Source organism: Carcharodon carcharias, chromosome 1 (genome assembly GCF_017639515.1).
Source record: "Carcharodon carcharias isolate sCarCar2 chromosome 1, sCarCar2.pri, whole genome shotgun sequence".
In the NCBI taxonomy this organism is placed as follows: Eukaryota; Metazoa; Chordata; class Chondrichthyes; order Lamniformes; family Lamnidae; genus Carcharodon; species Carcharodon carcharias.
In genome coordinates, this window is record NC_054467.1 from 168729850 (window position 1) to 168750551 (window position 20702).

Here is a 20702-nt window from a genome sequence, read left to right on the forward strand (position 1 = left end):
CTCTGATTCCCATTGACTCCAGTTTTGCTGGGGCTCCTTGTGCCACACTCGGTCAATCTAGCCTTGATGTCAAGGGCAGTCACTCTCACCTCACCTCAGGAGTTCAGCTCTTTTGTCCATTTTTGAACCAAGGCTGTAATGAGGTCAGGAGCTGAGTGGCTCTGGCAGAACCCAAACTGGGCGTAAGTGAGCAGGTTATTGCTAAGCAATTGCTGATTGATAGCACTGTTGATGGTTAGTGGTATTGTCACTAGACTAGTAATTCAGAGAGCCAGGATAATGCTCTGGGGAGCCAGGCTTGAATCTCACCACAGCAGACAAACTCAATAAAAATCTAGAATTAAATGTCTAATGATTTGTCGATTGTTGCAAAAGCCCATTTGGTTCATTAATGTGCTTTGGAGACATTTCCTGGTCTGGTCTGGCCTATATGTGACTCCAGACCCACAGCAATGTGTTTGACTCGCCTTCCATTACTTTACTGATGGATGGAGAGTAGACTGATGGGATGGTAACTGGCCGGGTTGGATTTGTCCTGCTTTTGGTGGACAGGACATACCTGGGCAATTTTCCACATTGCCAGAAAGATGCCAGTGTTGTAGCTGTACTGGAACAGCTTGACTAGGGATGTGGCAAATTCTGGAGCACAAGTCTTAAGTGCTATTGCTGGAATATTGTCAAGGCCCATAGTCTTTGCAGTATCCAGTGCCTTCAGTTGTTTCTTGATACCACGTCGAGTGAATCAAGTTAGCTGAAGAATGGCATCTGTGATGCAGGGGACCTCCGGAGAAGACATTTCTGGTTGAAGATTGTAGCAAATGTTTCCACCTTATCTTTTGCACTGATGTGCTGGACTGCCGCATCATTGAGGATGGGGATAATTGTGGAGCCTCCTCATCCAGTGAGTTGTTTAATTGTCCACCACCATTCAGAACTGGATTTGGCAGGATCGCAGAGCTTAGATCTGATTTCTTGGTTGTGGGATTGCTTAGCTCTGTCTATCACTTGCTGTTTATGCTGTTTGGCACACAAGGAGTCCTGTGTTATAGCTTCACCAGGGTGACACCTCATTTTTAGGTATGCCTGGTGCTGTTCCTGGCATGCCCTCCTGCACTCTTCATTGAACCGGTGTTGATCCACTGGATTGATGGTAATGGAAGAGTGGGGGATATGCCGGGCCATGAAGTTACAGATTGTGTTTGAGTACAATTCTGCTGCTGCTGATGACCCACAGCGCCTCATGGTTGCCCAGTCTTGAGCTGCAAGATCTGGTTGAAATCTCTCCCATTTAGCACGGCGATAGTGCCACACAATACCATGGATGGTATCCTCAATGTGAAGGCGGGACTTCATCACCACAGTGGTGGTCACTCCTACCAATACTGTCATGGACAGATGCATTTGCGGCAGGCAGGTTGGTGAGGATGAGGTCAAGTATGTTTTTCTCTCACCACCTGTCACAGATCCAGTCTGGCAGCTTTGTACTTTAGGATTCAGCTAGCTCGGTTAGTAGTGATGCTACCGCACCACTCTTGGTGATGGAGATTGAAGTCCCCCATCTAGAGTACATTCTGCACCCTTGCCACCCTCATTGCTTCTTCCGAGCCGTGTTCAACATGGAGGAGCACTGATTCATCAGCTGACGACGGGTGGGCAGTACATTGCGATAGTAAGGAGGTTTCCTTGCCCATATGTGATGATGCCATGAGACTTCATGGGTCTGGAGTCAATCTTGAAGACTCCCTGGGCAACTGCCTCCCAACTGTACTGCCACCTCTGCTGAGTCAGTCCTGTTGATGAGACAGGACATACCCAGAGATGGTGATGGTGATGCCTGGGATATTATCTGTAAGATATGATTTCATGAAGATGACTATTCTGTGAGACAGCTGTCTCAATTATGGCACTAGCCCCCAGATGTTAGTAAGGAGGACTTTGCAGAGTTGACAGGACTGAGATTGCTGTTGTTGTTTCCAGTGCTTAGATCAGTCTATCCAGTTTCATTCCTTTTTTGAGGCTTTGTAGTGGTTTCATACAACTGAATGGCTTGCTAGGCCATTTCAAAGGGAATTTAAGAGTCAAACACATTGCTGTGGATCTGGAGTCACATATAGGCCAGACCAGACCAGGAAATGTCTCCAAAGCACATTAATGAACCAAATGGGCTTTTGCAACAATCGACAAATCATTAGACATTTAATTCTAGATTTTTATTGAGTTTGTCTGCTGTGGTGAGATTCAAGCCTGGCTCCCCAGAGCATTATCCTGGCTCTCTGAATTACTAGTCTAGTGACAATACCACTAAGCCATCGCCTTCCCTATATCAGGTGTGACTCCAATCAATGGAAGGTTTTCCTTTGAGACAATTGGCCTCAGCTTTGCTGGCAGTTGGGGTTATTGTGTTATGATATGATACAGATGAGGGGAGCTTGGCCTAAATAGCCAAGTGGTTATGGTACTGGGTTTGTAACCCCAAGATCAAGAGTTCAAATCTCACAATGGCAAACTATGAAACAATGTAACTTCATCTGAAACAGATGGAAATGTGTTCCTTTAGCTTGGCCTAAATAGCCAAGTGGTTATGGTACTGGGTTTGTAACCCCCAGATCAAGAGTTCAAATCTCACAATGGCAAACTATGAAACAATGTAACTTCATCTGAAACAGATGGAAACAGGTTTACTCAAAAAGAGTATCAAGAGTTCAAATCTCACAATGGCAAGCTATGAAACAATGTAACTTCATCTGAAACAGATGGAAACAGGTTTACTCAAAAGAGTATCAAGAGTTCAAATCTCACAATGGCAAACTATGAAACAATGTAACTTCATCTGAAACAGATGGAAACGGGTTTGTACTCGAAAGAGTTACAGATGAGGGGATTACATTGATAGTGTCCATTGTTGTTCAGGTCATTTGAGGAAGATTTTAAATTTAAAAGGATAGGATGCTTACAGAGTGATTGATTGTGTTATGGAAACTTTTAAGTCTCTCACTTAAACTGAGGCGAAGGATTACAACAACCCCTCCTCAAAATCCTCCTCCCACCTGCTCCTAGTGTCACAGTTCCATAGTAAATAGTACAGATTTCCAGTAGAAGTGTGCAAATATCCCTGAGTCCAGGATTTGGGATGGAGCATCCATGGAACGGGTGAATATCAATTATTATAAATCTGGATTGGGGTGCTGAATCAATAGATAATGAATAAAACGTAACTTTAAATGAAAAGCCCAATTTCATCTTGGCCTCCTCCGGAGGTCCCCAGTATCACAGATACCAGTCTTTAGCCAATTCTATTCACTCCACGTGATATCAAGAAATGGCTGAAGGCAATGGATACTGCAAAGGCTATGGGCCCTGACAATATTCTGCAGTAGTACTGAAGATTTGTGTTCCAGAACATGCCCCGCCCCTAACCAAGCAGTTCTAGTACAGCTACAACACTGGCATCTACTCAGTTTGTGAAAAATTGCCCAGGTTTGTCCTGTACACAAAAAGCAGGACAATCCAACCTGGCCAATTCCCACCCTATCAGTCTACTCTCCATCATCAAAGTAATGGAAGGGGTCATCAACAGTGCTATCAAGCTGCATTTGCTTAGGAATAATCTGCTCACTGATGCCCAGTTTGGGTTCCGCCAGAGCCATTCAGCTCCTGACCTCATTACAGCCTTGGTTCAAACATGGATAAAAGAGCTGAACTCCCGAGGTGAGGTGAGAGTGACTGCCCTTGACATCAAGGCCGCATTTGACCGAGTGTGGCATCAAGGAGCCCTAGCAAAACTGGAGTCAATGAGAATTAGGGCGAAAACTGTCTGCTGGTTGGAGTCATATCTAGCATAAACGAAGATGGTTGTAGTTGTTGGAGGTCAGTCATCTCAGCTCTAGGACATCACTGCAGGAGTTCCTCAGGGTAGTGTCCTCGGCCCACCATCTTCAGCTACTTCATCACTGACCTTCCTTCCATCATAAGGTAAGAAGTGGGGATGCTCGCTGATGATTGCACAATGTTCAGCACCATTCGCAGCTCCTCAGATGCTGAAGTAGTCCATGTCCAAATGCAGCAAGACCTGGACAATATCCAGGCTTGGGCTGACAGGTGGCAAGTAACATTTGTGCCATACAAGTGCCAGGCAATGACTATCTCTAACAAGAGAGAATCCAACCATTGATGTTCAGTAACATTACCATCACTGAATCCCCCACTATCAACATCCTGGGTGTTATCATTGACCAGAAACTGAACTGGACTAGCCATATAAATACTGTGGCTACAAGAGCAGGTTAGAGACTAGGAATCGTGCGATGAGTAACTCACCTCCTGACTCCCCAAACCTCCTTCAACAGCACCTTTCAGACCCACAACCACTACCATCCAGAAGGACAAGGGCAGCAGATAGATGGGAACACCACCACCTGGAAGTTCCCCTCCAAGTCACTCACCATTCTGACTTGGAAATATATCGCCGTTCCTTCACTGTTGCTGAGTCAAAATCCTGGAACTCCCTTCCTAACAGCACTGTGGGTGTACCCACACCACATGGACTGCAGCGGTTCAAGAAGGCAGCTCACCACCACCTTCTCAAGGCAGCTAGGAATGGGCAATAAATGTTGGCCCAGCCAGCAAAGCCCACATCCCATGAATGAATAAAAAATAAATTAGTTACCACAGAGGGAAATCTGGGACAAGTAATGCATAATTGGCTCCATTTCTGTTTTCATTTCCCCTGACCAAAAAACATCCTAATTCTTGAAATCTGCAATTATAACCATTAAATATAACTTGCAATTTATGAACCGTTTGAAAGTTGTCTTTTAAATGTTGAACCTGCTTTGTGGAATCTTTGGAACCTGAGGTAGAATCCAGCACTCACTTAGAGTTTGACCTTTAACAGCTGCTCGAAAGTTTGTTCCTTTTCTTCCAGCTGGCTTTGACCATGGTTTTTCATAGGTGAGGTGTAATGGCACAGACAGACTTCCTTGCTGGCTGTACCAGCAAGCATATGGAACTTCACTTAACCATTATCAGGAGAAAAAGCTGAACTCTATGCAAATGAAATTAACATTAGTAACAAATGATCAACACGTTGGTCTGAAATTCCTCTATCTGTGTTTGTGTAATAAGAATAATTTTCCAAATTTACAGTCCTCAGTGTGGAGCCATGCCCTGTGGGATTGGCCCCACCACCAGATGAATGTACAACCTTGGATTGCTGGCGGTCAGCAGTCAAACCTCCTCTCAGTTGTCTCTCACAACCTCACTCCCCTAGTTCCCAGGACTCTCTTGAGGCAGTTGGCTACTTTCTGATACAGCTGATTTTGCCACGCTTCCTGCCTCTGCGGCCACAAATAACATCCACAGCTCATCGGTAATATGCTGATGAGGCCAGTAGACCAATTTGCCCTGCTCTTGCTGTCAGACTCATTGATTGTTTTGCATCATGTGTTGCTTCCAGATTGCACCCCAATTTGGATACAATACTATTCCTAGGCAATTGTATTTACTACTTGAGCTGTCTGCTTCTTCACAGTTGCTGTGAAGTTAAAATCTCCCATTATAATTACATTGGACGGAATTTTCTGCTCCCACCAGTGGTGGGAATTGTGGATAATGGGACACCAAATTTGGCGTGATCAGAAAAGTCAGCTTCCTGCTGGCGGGAAATTAGTTTGGAATTTTGTTCTCCCAACTTTGATGGTGGGTTAAAGGCAGGTCGAGTTTCTGGCTGATCTATAACCAGAACCACATTTGCATAATTTACATCTCACGAATGCTCATTTAAAGGCCAACTCGCCGGAATCACTTTCCCCTCCAAATTAAGTGGCCAAGGCTGGGCACAGGAGGGAAGATTAGCGGGGAGAGGGGAGACAGAGGCAGGACTGGAAGTGGTGAACATGGGAGGGGAGGGGAGAGACTGAGGCAGGACTCGAGGGGTGTGTGGAACATGGCAGTGGAGGGGCGAGACGGACAGGGTGGTCAAGGAATAGAGTGGAGTAGTGTAAGTGTGTCCTGGGGCAATAGTTATAAGACTGTCCAAGGAAGAGCCAGAGACAGTCCTGGGGCTGAGGCCATGTTGTCAGGGGCAGATTGAACAGACTGCCGTGAGGCTAAGACTACGCTGTCGGGGGCAGATTGAAGAGACTGCCCTGCGTCTGTACTGGCCATGTTAGAGGGCTCTGTCTGACAAGTCTGTCTTGGTCCAGGTCTTGGGTGGGGAAGGCCTCTCCGGTGATGGGTTGTACACAGTATGGTGCGCAGGGTGTGGTCAGTCACCCAAGGAATTTGGTCTTGGGGGTTGGAGTCATGGTATTGTGAGGCAGATGGCACAGTAACATTTAGAGGCCTCTACATCCTGTAAGTCAGGTGGGGGGTGGTGGGTGGTACTGGATAGTCTCATGGGTGGGGCGGGAGGTCCTGAAAAGTCAGGCTGCATGCGGCCTCGAGAAGGGGAGGATTCAGGTCAACAAAGGACATGGGGACATCAACATTAAAGGTTCAGAGGGAGGACAGAAATATCCACACGAGCAATTATAGGGTCAAGGGCAACAGGGAGGCTGGATAGTGACAGGAGGGATGGGAATTAGGAGGCAATGAGCCTGGAGGAGGATGGGAGGGACTTAGTGGGTAATAGGGGGAGGTTAGAAGCTGGTCTCATGGACAAAAGTCAGCAGCACCATTTTCGAGCTCACTTAAGAATGATGCAGTTCAAAAAACAAGCTACAAAAAAAAACAATCGGGGAGGGGTCTCTGGGCGTACAGGAGTTCAATCTTGGTTAATTGAAGGGGCGCCCTATAAATTTCCTGCTCAAACCGTGGAAAGCATGGCTCAGCTGAGTGCTGGACTCGAGGTCTAATGCATAATGAATGAGCTTGGCTCCTTTACCAACATTGTGCATTCAGGCGAAAATCCATTCAGTTTAGGTGCTGTGGTGCATATGGTCTTAATTGGCATGTGATCCTCACAGAGGCATGTCAGAATGGATGTAGGGTCAAAAAAATAGCTAAGGCTGCTTCGCAGAGACAGCATGGGCCCTACAAGCCTCCATGTTCCCAGTGCACTGATCATGGCAATCAAGGCACCATGCTTGCAGTCAGGACAGAAGTGCAAGGAGTGGGTATCGATAGTTTTTTCTCAATGTTACTGGCGGACAACTAACACAAGGCTGACTGTGATGGCTAGTTGTCTGGGACTTGGGTTTTTTGACCCTAATCAAGACCTTCATTGTGAATGCGCAGTCACATCTGGGTAGAAAGCTCAGCAACGTGTCATCATCCGGGATGATATGATCCTGCAAGGGGTTGTCTTTGAATGCCATGTACAGACTGAGGGCAAGTCAAGGGCTGGAGATTGCATACCTGCCTTGTACATGGAGGGAGACCATTCCACAGGAACTACCATTGATTGCTCACAGATGCAAGAAGGAGTGGAGAATGCAGGCTGCAGGCAACACTGTCTTCTTGATAGCTTTAGTTAGAATGAGGGGAAGAAGGCCCTGTTGCTGATTTGCACAGCTAAAAAAAAGACAGGTGCCTTGAGGAACAAGAGCCCAGGAAGACCTAGATGCTGACAAGGAGGGGTCAAATTGACGAAGATCTTTGGTGCAAATAAGGGCCTACAGAAGATGCAGCTCATACATGGGGATGAGCGAAAGACAGTGCCACAGATGCTTTCACTTGTCTAGGGATGTGGTAGTTCATATTTGTCATATTCTCCGTGAGGAACTCACACCACATGGACTTGGAGAGTATCCAATGCTGGTTGCTCTGAAGGTGACCGCCGCACTAAACATTTTTGCCAGCAGATCCTTTCAGGGCTCCACTGGGGACTTTTGAAGAATCTCACAATCAGCAACACACAAATGCATAAGGGAAGTGACGAAGCAAGCCAGGCTGCGAGAGCCATGGGATTCACTGTGATATCAGGCTTCCCTCAAGTGCAGGGCACTTTTGACTGCATACATGTGGCCTTGAGAGTTCCTGGCAGCAGCATGTGAGATTCATTAATAGAAAAGGATTTCATTCTATGAACGATCAGCTAATTTGTGATCACAAAAAGTAGATCCAGCATATTTATGCCAACGTACCCAAGGAAGCTCACACGACTCATACATTTTGAGTCATTCCCAGGTGCCAGAGATATTTGAGGGAACTCGGCGCTTAAAGGATTGGTTCCCCGGTGATAATGGGTACCCCTAGAGGACATGGCTAATGACTCTTGTTTGTCAGCCACAGAGTGCATCTGAGGAGAGATACAAAGCTGCACTTTCAGCAACAAGGTCCATAGTAGATCAGACTATTGGCCTCTTAAATATATGTTTCAAATGTTTGGATCGGTCAGAAAGGGATCTCCAATACTCACCAGGAGAGTGTCCCGCATCATCATTGTTTACTGCATCATGCACAACCTAGCTGCAAAGGGGGGATGTGTTGCCACAGGGAGACATGGAGGAGCTGGACATCTCCTTGGACAAGGAGGACGTTGAAAGGGATGAATCTGATGAGGGCGAGGATTCAGACCAGGCACATAATGATGCCATTGCACAATGTGGCAGCTGTGCCCATGACAACCTCATAACTTTTTTTCATTTTCATTCACGGGATGTGGGCTTCACTGGCTGGGCCAGCATTTATTGCCCATCCCTAGTTGCCCTTGAGAAGCTGGTGGTGAGCTGCCTTCTTGAACCGCTGCAGTCTACGTGATGCTACAAGATTCCAAGAAGAAAAAGGTGCAGAGAAGTTGTTACAAACAAAGATTTCTTTAGGCTTCAGTGCAGGGGACACAACAAAACCTTCTTTGTCATCTTCAATGTATCATGAAAGGTCATCAATCTCGCAATGATCACGGAAAGAACATAAGTCACCTTCAGCCCTAATGATAGGGTCATCCTTGGAAGGAGCCGTAGCCTAGGGAATGGGGCTGCTGTGGAATGTGATTAGCACTCTACTAGTGCACCTCCATAAGCAACAACTAGTGCAGTCCTTTCAGCTATGGTGTCAACAAGTCAGTGGCCAAATTCCGAGGCAATGCAGGACATCATCTTGGCAGGCTTCCGATGAATGCAGGGTAATGAATGTTTGTCAATAATTACACAATAGTCCTGCTGAACCACTCTCTGTGAGGACAATGCTAACATAACTCACAACTTTGCATTCATGCTGTTGTGGTCCAGTCAGTTTTGATACAGCGATCAATGGTAACTTATTCACTCCGTAGATCCTGGTTGTACTGAAGAGATGTGCCAGAGCATCGCTTTCAAACCATTACAGTCCTTGACATTGATCATCTCACAAAGGCCAATCTTTTCTATATACCCTAGGTCACTGAGCGCACAGTCATGCAATGAATTCCACATCAAGGTGTGTATTGTGTCTTTACAGAAGGATCCTGTAAAGCACCCCTAGTCAGCTGTTCAGGAGCAAAGTAAGATCCTCACAGGCAAGTAGACGGGCTCATCAGGATGAACACACACCTCTAACATCACACACTCATTCCTGTCTAGCAGACACTTCAAATGTCACCAAGTGGAACCAACTTCCATCAATCAGTGTCATGCATAAGGAGAGTGGGAACTAATAAAGGAATAATGTTCAGCCTTAAACATGGAAATGAAATGCAGGGAGGCATGAAAGGCAATGATGCTCGATAATGAGTACTATTTTTTCCAAAACCTCACAGTCGTAAAATAAACAATATTGCAAAGTAAAGTAAGACTGTAACACTGGTCATAACAAATGCTTATAACATCTATAAACTACTGATTTCATTGCAACAGCATCAGCTTAATCACTAACCTTGATGAACAATTCTCAGGAGGTCACATGTCTGTCAGAGATGCAAGGCTCACATGTGTATTGTCCAGCCAAGCCATCATTTTCATATAGGAAGTGCCTTTGTGCATGTTGCAGATGTGAAACTAAAGGCGATGCACTGTCATGAGATTGAGTGAGACGTAATGGAACTGAAGAACAAGATGGGAGGTGATTGGATGGGGGGGGGGGTTCATTTTTTACCCTTCAGTGAACGTAGTACCTTGCATCAGATCAATTAGCCATTCAATACCTGAGACCTGGAGAAGGATAAATATGAAATATATTTACAGTGGTGCAAACTATCTACAGTAAGTGAACACCTGTACCACCGTTGTGCATTAAAAACTGCATAAGTTTTCTAACCTCACTGCTACGTCGAGGTGCAGACCTGACACCCACAGCAGAGGTGGAGGCAGCCTGCTGACTGCTATATCCTGTTGTCTGAGATGACTTTGGCGGCATCCTCTGGAGGCCTGGATGGCCCTGGCCTGCTAAGGGTCTCCTGCTCTGGGGCAAGTGCACCCTCCTTGGCTTGACCTGCTGCAGTTGATGGAGTCACAGGCAGAGGGGAATTGGAGTGGCAGGATACCCTTGATGTCCAGAGTGGATGCCCCTGGTGTGTCTGGCTGGCGCTTCACCTCCCTGTTGATGCCTGCTGGCCCTTCTCTGACTCCTTGAGGAGAAGGGGCACCTGGAGGGAAGTCGTGGTTCCCCATCCCCCTCTTGCCTAGCCATGGCTAGTGTGATGGAGTGCAGGTCCGAGCACAAATCTAGCAGGAACTGCTGAACCTGGATCTCCAAGGTGGCTGCCACCCTTCCCATGGAGACTGCAATACACTTGCATTCCAGAGCTTGACATCAGACAGAATGTGGACAGACTCCTCTGTCCTTCATTCCAGTCTGACAACTCTGCCTGATATTCCCCTGCCTGTCTTTTCATCTCCAACATGTCTCTTAGGGTCGATTGCAGAAGCTCATCATCAGACTCGGACTCAGTAGGGGCCAGGTCTCCAGCAGTCCTCCAGGTGTCAGAGACCTTGGCTGTCACTGTCTCTACCTACTGAAGACACGTGTCCATGAGGTGATGATCAGACTGTGACCCCGAGCTTACTCGAGAACTTGGGCCCACCAAAATGTGTGTATCTGCACTGGTAGAGGGTTTAGGGAATGCAGTAACAGGTATTCCTCAGATGCTTCCTCTGCCTATTCATCGGAGGTGATCTGGGAGCTGGGGCTGAGGTGCTTGCTTGTTGCCTTCCTCTGCCTTTTCTTGCTGGTAGTGGAATAGAGAGAAGAGATCATTAGTGATTAACTAGGCAGGTTCCAACATTATAGGTCACTCACAGTCATTATCCCCAGGTTGTTGATGTATAATGGGTGGACCCTCACTGTCTTATTGGGGCAGGCCAATCTTGCCTTCTGTGCAGGAGCAATCTGTGTCCTCTCCAGAGAGCTCTGCTGCCTGCTCCTCGTGGGAGGAGAGTGTTCTGAACTCAGGGATATCACCTCCGGTCTTCGCTCTGTCCCATCGGTTGTAGGAGATCTTGTCTTGCATAGAGACAGATGGATTGACTGTAGCACTATGGAAGAAAAAGCACATCAGAATCAGTAAGAGATTAAGACGCCATTTGTGCAGGATCTTACATGAGATGGTGATTTTAAAGTGGCTGGCAGACGTGCAGTGCTGCTGTCCCATCTGCTGGTTGTGTGTGACATCCCTGTGAACTCTAACCCTTAGACTGCCTGCTGCCCTTACAATAGTGCGAGTTTGGAGTCAGTATAAGTTTCACTTACCCTGGCAGAGTGCATCAGGTCATTCGTTCACTTCCTGCACTGCAGGGCGGTCCTTTTCTGCTGACCACAAGCGTTGACCTCCCTGCCAACCTCCTCCCAGACTGGCATGGTCAGGTGGGAAGACCTCCTGCTCCCATCCGTCAGAAAGGTGACCTGCACCTTTCCTGGATGGTCTAGAGGAGAATCCCCAGGGAGGCCTCACTGAGCCATGGAGCTGAGGGTTTGTCACGTTTGGGCACTATGGTTATACAGAAACTCACAACACACCTTGAATGCCTGACCGGGTGCCATTTAAATATGGCACCAGGACCTTCGACCCCATGAGGTAACGACAGGGCAGACGAAGCCCTGTCCGCCTCGCCATGAGATTCAACGAGCTCCTCATTGATGCAGAATTAACGAGCTGAAAAGTAGGAAATCAGGCACAATTATCCACCCCACTGCCCAGCGGGAATCATGCTAACGTTCCTGCCCACCACTGCACTTTAGTCTCCAGAATGGAAAATTCCATCCATTATTTTTCTTGGATACTTCCCACAATCAGCCAGACTTTAGACAGCTACTACCAGAGTTTTGCATCCTTTGCTGTTCTTAACTCTAACCAATATGTTTCCACTACCCAACCACCCCTACTAAAATCCCTTCTTTCTACTGTTGCAATAATAATTTTTTTAATCAATATCTCCACTCTTCCTTCTTTCCTAATTTTCTTCTCCTTTCTATTGACCTTATATCATGTAATATTTAACACCCTACCAGGACTAGTTAATAGCTATACTCTGTGATGACTATTGCATCATACTCCTTCTAACTTGCGGTTTTATTTCTTTTTTGACTGTGTAACTGTCCCCAACCTGCCCACAAATCTTGCCAGTCTTTTTCCCACACCTTTGACTTATCTCGTGAATTTTCCCAAGTTGAAAACTCACAAGTTAATAAAAATGTACCTCAAAAGTCTTGCAACTCTGTTTCCATCACCCCTCTTTGTAGTCGATTTTACCAAAGGTCAGAGATATCTGTTTAACATGAGACCTTTAGTACATAACTTTCTTCCCTCCATGGTTTTCAAGCATACAACCACCACCTAAAAAATTCAAGTTAATGAATTTTCCAAAAAGCAATGAACAATAAAAAATTTGGGGGACAAAAAATAGTCACTGAAATATTGCATTGGATTTTCCCATTTGAGCCGAGCTTTGACTCTGCCCTCAGCTGATGGAATGAAAATCATCTCTTCTGATTGCAAAAATCCTATCCGAACTGACTTTGAGATTTGGAAACTTTTACACGAATACAGTAGGAGATGTTCATGAAAAGTAGGGAAGTGTGGTTATAACAGAGCAAAGAGAGCTTAGCGCAGCAATCCCAGCATTTCTGTCTGCTGATCCGAGGAGACCATGGCCCCACTCCTGTGGCAGCTCCAGGCTGAGGAATTTTCTCAAGTCAAAGAGCCAGCCTTTTTTCTACGAGGGAGGTTTTCTTTATAACAATCAATTATTTTGTGATAAACTGCTGCAAGGAAACTGACCTTTGAAATTTGGTGTCCCCACCCCCAGTATTTGCCAAGTACTGCCCTTCTTCTTCCTGCATCACAGCAGGTTCGGGCAGGGGGAAGGGAAAGAGGGCATCAAGGCAAAATTGGCAGGAATTCTTCTTGATGCTGTAACCCCTTCTCCAGTAAAGGGGTGACGGGCTTGAGACTCATCCAATCTCACTCCTTCTGTAAACCCAGGCACAGCCAAAATAGAGCAGCACTTGGCGTAAATGTGCCCCATCTACCGCAATAATGGGCTTAGTGTGTCAGAAATTCTGAGCAAATCCAGTCCTTCATTCTGCCTCTTATCTGGGAAAATGCAGTGCTAATACTGAGTGACAAATATGGATGTAGTGTCCAGTTCTGTGGCACTGACATCCCTTATTTTGATTAGAACAAAGGAAGTCACCAAAAGAGAAAAATAATTCCTTTATGTCTCTAAGCAATGTAATGAGATGAAGGAGATAGTTGTAATATGAAAGGTTACATTGAATGGTATTATGTGTACATGACCCTAATAAGTAAGGTTCTAGACTCAAACCTGTCTGATCTGTTTTGTTTCATCATAGGTGCTCCTACAAGAACCAAACCAGGGAATTCAATATAAGTTTAATGTTCCAATCACTCGCACTGGTAGTGGTGATACAGAAGTGGGATTTGCATGGCATCATCTGCCATGGTCAGAATGCTCTGCCACCTGTGCTGGAGGTAGAACTGCATGAATACTGCAGAATTATTGATAATTATTGATCCTTAATGCAAGTTGTGTGATTTGTGTGTAAAACTGCAGTGAACCTGTGCACCTATGTAACCTTTACAGGGTACATTCAAATCAGTTGTTAAGATCCTTCCTCAGAATGTACATAAACATGATTATTATGCATTTCACAATATTATTCACACTTAAAATCATAGAACCTTACGCATAGAAGGAGACCATTTGGCCCAGCAGGCCTATTATGGATCTTTGAAAGACCTACCCAATTAGTCTCATTCCCCTATGCTTATTACTTAAGCACGAGATCTCACCAGTTTCATTAGGTAAAACACTTCAAAAGAAAAAAAAAGAGAAACCTTATTCATAGTAGATTATAGTTTCTCCAATGGTCTAGTAGGTAAAAGTATTGTCCAGTGTAGCATAAAGCCACACACATCAGAATGTCTTCACCTTTATTCCCAATCTGTACTGAATTAGCTGAACATCAGATGGGCAGCAGTAAGTGACTGGGTAGGAAGAAAAATAAGCTAGTGTTCCTGCCCCAAATCATGACCTTGACTGGAAATTGTGGATGTCAGGCAATGACAAAAATGCAGCTCAGCTCTGATCCTTCCACAGCTAAGTAACTTATTGCTCACTGCTTGGGCTCACACTGGAAAAACATGGCCATTTCTTTAAAGTACTGGAGCACCTTTGGAATTCAACCTGAATATTCTGAAGAGGAGGGGAGATTATTAGGATTCTTTTTTGTAAACAGTGAATTATATCTAGTATGCACACTGCATTCCTGAGATTCTGATTTATGTAATTTCAGGGCCAGATCATTACATCTTAATTTCTGATAAATAATTGACCAAATTGAGAGACAACTGGAATGTGCACAAGAAAATGGCTTTACTTGTCTATGAAAATTTTTGATTGTTCCATTTTTCCCTCAAGTTTAAACTTGATCGCTTTATAAATAATATATTCTATTTTTTTCTATCCTATTATATTTGAACACAGTTTGATAGTTTTCATATCATTTCCAAATTTATACTAGTATATTAGGTAAGTTAAATTTACTGGCCCTGAATCCATGGTCATTCTCTCAATCCCCTGCTGTAACTTCAGTGGGAAGTCAGTGGAACTCCTAAAGAAATGGTGAAAATTCCTGTTTCGGCCATTTCTCTTCAGGTTCTGCTAATCTTACGCCGAAGTTATGACAGAACGTCAGGACAACCACTCAGAAATCCATTGTATTATAGATGATATTATAAACTGTGAGGTATCTTAAATTTTATACATAAACAGAAACCAAACCGAAGTCAAATTGCAATATACAAACATATGAATCAGGAGCAGGAGTAGGCCTGCTGTGCCATTCAATAAGATCATAGATGATCTCATTGTGGCCTCAAAGCCACTTTCCTGCCCACCCCCACCACCCACCCCACCTCCACCCGATATCCTTTGATGCCCTTGTTAGTCAAGAATCTATCTACCTCTGCTTTAAGAATATTTGATGACCCTGTCTATGCTACCATTTTGGGGAAGAGAGTTCCACAGGCTCGCAACTATCTGAGAGAATAAAATTCTCCTCTTCTCCATCTAAAAAGAGAGACCATTTATTTTTCAACTGTGTCCTCTAGTTCTGATCTCTCCCACAAGGGGAAACATCCTTTCAGCATTCACCCTGTCAAATCCCCTCAGGATCTTGAATGTTTCATTAAGAACACTCTTATTCTTCTAAACTACAATGCATACAGTCCCAACCTGTTCAACCTTTTCCCATAATACCTTCAGCCCAGGAATCAGCTGAGTGAACCTTCTCCGAACTGCTTCTGATGCAGTTATGTGCTTTCTTAAATAAAGAAACCAAAACTGTACATAGTACTCTAGATGAGTCTCATTAAACCCTGTACAACTGTAGCAAAACATCCCTACTTTTATATTCCATTCCCCTTGCAATAAATGACAATATTCCATTTGCCCTCCTTAGTCACTTGCTGTAGCTGCATACTAACTTTTTGGAATTCATGTTCCAGGACTCCCATAATCCCTCTTTGCCTCATGGTTCTGCATTCTCTCTCCATTTAGATAATATGCTGCTTTTTTATTCTTCCTGCCAAAGTGGACAAGGTCACATTTTCCCACATTATAATTCATCTGCCACATTTTTGCCTACTCACTTAACCAACTATATCCCTTTGTAAACTCTTTATGGCCTCTTCATGACTTACTCTCCTACCTATCTTTGTGTCACCAGCAAACTTAGCAACTGTACATTCGGTCCCTTCGTTCCAATTCAGTGATACAAACTGTAAATAGTTGAGGCCCCAGCACTGGTCCCTGTGGCATCTCGTTACATCTTGCCAACATGAAAATGATCCATGCCTACTCTGCTCTGTTTAGTTATCTAATTAATCCTCTATCCAATATATATAAGACAGTTAATTACCATACATTTTTTGAAACAATTTCCATTCAATATTCATGTTTTCTATCAAAATGAGCAATTAACTTTTCTTATAATTGATTTTCCTGATGTCAAAAAGCCAATATTACTCCATCATCTGTGACATATTCAGCCACTGTCTTCAGTAGTAACTGACGGCTTACCTGTGCAACCAACTAACTCAGGCGTGACCATGGTCATTAAAGGTCATATTTTAATGGAAGTAAACAGGATTATTTTAACTTTTTTCCAATTTGATGATGCTTCTGCACCTGAAACTTAAATATATATTTTGTCTGTTCAGGAGCTGATACACTTGTCAGGTATTTCCAGAAATCCCTTCTGTCACAGATCCTGCATTCTTTTTGGGTTTTACATGCACATGTAGTACAGCATTTTGCATATACGCTCCAGTTGTCTCTGTTTCTGCACCCCTTTTAAACATTTGCCATTCAGTTTATATTGTCCATCCTAATTTTTCCGTCAGAATGCATTAAATTTTGTCCCTCCATTTCACTAGCCTATTTTCTCGTGAAGTCTGTTCCTTTCCTTCCTCCTCACTGATTAATCATTATAAATGAAGTTACTTTTTCTGGGTCTTCACAGCACAAGCACATTGAAAACATTGGGGCACACTACCCATCATCTACAGATATGCAGTTGCAAGATATCTTGTCATGCATGAAGAAGTTGGACAATGTTATGTTTTTTGTAACATGACATATTGCAGACCTAGTCAGATTCAGAATATACTGCTTTATATATAATGAAAAACATTTTTCTAAGAGTGCGAACAAATCCCTAAATACTATGATTTTTTAAATGATGGTTATGTATAGAAACTTTTATTTCAAAAACGTGCTTATCTTAACAAAAAAAGGGTAAACTACTTCTTATTTTACAGGTGCCCAGAAACAAGGAGTAGTTTGTAAAAGATTAGATGACAATTCCATTGTCCAGAATAGTTATTGTGACCCTGACAGTAAGCCACCAGAAACTCAGAGAGCTTGCAACAGTGAGCCATGTCCACCAGAGTAAGTTTGAAAATTTTTTCTATATAACTTTGTGCACTCTTGAAGCAATAACAATGTTTCCTTCTACAGCAATTTAAATTAGCAGAAGCTGACTAATGAAATAAGAATCATGGGTTAGAATTACCTTTTATGTGAACTTGTCCACTGGCAGAAAGAATAGAAAAGGTGCATGTTATTTTTTTTTTTTATTCATTCACGGGATGTGGTCTTCGCTGGCTGGGCCAGCTTTTATTGCCCATCCCTAGTTGCCCTTGAGAATGTGGTGGTGAGCTCCCTTCTTGAACTGCTGCAGTCCAAGAGAGGTAGGTACACCCACAGTGCTGTTAAGGAGAGAGTTCCAGGATTTTGACCAGAAACAGTGAAGGAATGGTGATATATTTCCAGGTCAGGATGGTGAGTGACTTGGAGGGGAACTTCCAGGTGGTGGTGTTCCCTTCTATCTGCTGCCCTTGTCCTTCTAGATGGTAGAGGTCATGGGTTTGGAAGGTGCTGTCTAAGAATTCCTGCAGTGCATCTTGCAGATGGTACACACTGCTGCCACTGTACGTCGGTGGTGGAGGGAGTGAATGTTTGTGGATGTGGTGCCAATCATGCGGGCTGCTTTGTCCTGGACAGTGTCAAGCTTCTTGAGTATTGTGGGACCTGAACTCATTCAGGCAAGTGTGGAGTATTCCATCACACTCCTGAGTTGTGGCTTGTAGATGGTGGACAGGCTTTGGGGAGTCAGGAGGTAAGTTACTCATTGCACAATTCCTAGCCTCTGGCCTGCTCTTGTAGCTACTGTATTTATATGGCTAGTCCAGTTCAGCTTCTGGCCAATGGTAACCCCCAGGATGTTGATAGTGGGGAATTCAATGATGGTAATGCCACTGAACGTCAAGAGGCAATGGTTATATTCTCTCTTATTGGGGATGGTGACTGCCTGTCACTTGTGTGATGTGAATGTTACTTGTCCAAGCCTGGATATTGTCCAGGTCTTGCTGCATTTGGACATGGGCTGCTTCAGTATCTGAGGAGTCATGAATGGTGCTGAACATCGTGCAATCATCAGCAAACATCCCCACCTCTGACCTTATGATCGAAGGAAGGTCATTGCTGAAGCAACTGAAGATAGTTAGGCCTAGGACACTACCCTGAGGAACTCCTGCAGTGATGTTATGGAGCTGAGATGATTGACCTCCGACAACCACAACCTTTGTGCTAGGTTTGACTCCAACCAGTGGAGAGTTTTCCCCTGATTCCCATTGACTCCAGTTTTGCTAAAGCTCCTTGATTCCACACTTTGCCAAATGCAGCCTTGATGTCAAGGGCACTCACTCTCACCTCATCTCAGGAGTTCAGCTCTTTTGTCCATGTTTGAACCAAGGTTGTAATAAGGTCAGGAGCTGAGTGGCCTGGGTGGAACCCAATTGGACACAGAGGGATTGGAAAGTCCTGAGGTTCAGAGTGATTTTGGAATCCTGGTACATGAATCACAAAAAGTTAGTGTGCAGATACAGCAAGTGATTAGGAAGGAAAATGTAATGTTTTTTATTGCATGGTGGAATGGAATATAAAAGTGGGGATGTTTTGCTACAGTTGTATAGACTATAGATGAAAACACATCTAGAGTGCTTTGTACAGTACTGGTCTCCTTATTTAATAAAGGACATAATTGCATTAGAGACCATAAGATATAGGAACAGAAATTAGGCCATTCGGCTCATCAGGTTTGCTCCACCATTCAATCATTGCTGATAAGTTTCTCAACCCCATTCTCCCTGTAACCTTTGATTCCCTTACCAATTAAGAACCTGTCTATCTCAGTCTTAAATACACTCAATGGCCTTGCCTCCACAGCCTTCTGAGGCTAAAGAAGTTTCAGAGTTTAGAGTTCAGAGAAGGTTCAATCAAATGATTCCTGGGATGAGGGAGTTATTCTGTGACGGAAGGTTGGACAGGTTGGACCTGTATCCCCTGGAGTTTGGAAGAATGAGAAATGATCTTACTGAAACATATAAGATCCTGAGGGGACTTGGCAGGGTAGATGCTGAGAGAATGTTTCCCCTTGTTGGACAGTCTAGATCTGGGGGATACAGTTTAAAAGTAAGGGGTCTCCCATTTAAGACAGCGATAAGGAGAATTTTTTTTAATCTCAGGGGGTCATGAGTGTGTGCAACTCTCTTCTCCAGACAAGGCTGGAGGCATGGTCATGGAATATTTTTAAGGCTGAGTTAGATAGATTACTGATTGACAAGGGAGTCAAAGGGTATAGGAGGTAGGAAAGAAAGTGGAATTGAGGCCACAGTCAGATCTTACTGAATGGTGGAGCTGGCTTGAGGGGCCGAATGGCTTACTCCTGCTCCTAATTCATATGTTAATATGCTCATATCGTTGCCCTGCTCTCAGCTGCTCAGACTTTAAGCTCTGAACTTCCTTCCCTAAATTTCTCTCCCTGTCTATCTCAGGTTTTGGTCTCCTGTCCTAATATTTTTTTATATAGCTCCACACCAAATTTTATCTGATCACTCTCTGGAGAAGCAGCTTGGAATGTTTTGTAATGTTAAAGGCACTAAATAAATGCAATTGCTTGTTATTTGGAATAAAGGAAACAGTTGAATGCATCACATAGAGGGATGTTCCATAGTGAGAATCACAAGCATGAATCAGCCCTACAATCTATCTGGCACATGAATTTTCTGTTCATATACTCTGATGGCTTGCTTACCTGGAACAAATGTGCATTAAAGAAAAGTTAGTTGGGTTAACAGACATGGACAGTAAGGGACCAGGTGGTGGGAATTCATGTGGCGGTAAGCATATAAAGAGAAATAATATCCATGCCTTAAAATCACATATGAGGATTTCTTTAGAACACACAAAAGGAATGCAAAATAATATTCTTTGGTATATTCTGTTGTGTGGTAAAGAAGATGGCTGACCAAAAAATTTGAGACTGTGAGAAAGTGGTGTCAATCTGGTGTGAAAATAATATTACTTTTATAAGTAACAGAATAATTCTGGAACATTAGAAACCAGTACAAGAACTTGCACCTAAATAAAGCAGGAATATGAGACTTCCAAGGAACATAAGAGACAGCTAGTAGGAATAATTTAAACCAGATAGGCAGGGGGAAGGGCAGAGAGGAAATTAGATCCCAGACAAGACTGATCACAGGGTGGAAGGTAGTCAATACTCACGTATGGGCACGCAAGCTTAGAGACAAACAGGAGCCAGATTCCAGGACCAGACAGACACAGGACCAAGAAAGGAAGCAAATCTATAATTAAAATATATATACACGAATAATAGAAGCATTGGGGATAAGATTCTGGAACTGAAGGCTGTTGTAACAGTAAGGAACACAATGTGATAAGAATATCAGAAACATGGTT

General features: G+C 44.0%; 1 protein-coding gene across 1 annotated transcript in view; it reads left to right on the forward strand.

The window, feature by feature from the left end:
• The window catches only part of adamts6 (ADAM metallopeptidase with thrombospondin type 1 motif, 6), a 347102-nt gene that overhangs the window by 306379 nt on the left and 20021 nt on the right, over positions 1-20702 (forward strand). Inside the window, exons 20-21 of the mRNA XM_041191657.1 lie at positions 13708-13846; positions 17198-17327. Coding sequence (XP_041047591.1) covers positions 13708-13846; positions 17198-17327 — 269 coding nt within the window. The remainder of the gene's footprint in view (positions 1-13707; positions 13847-17197; positions 17328-20702) is intronic.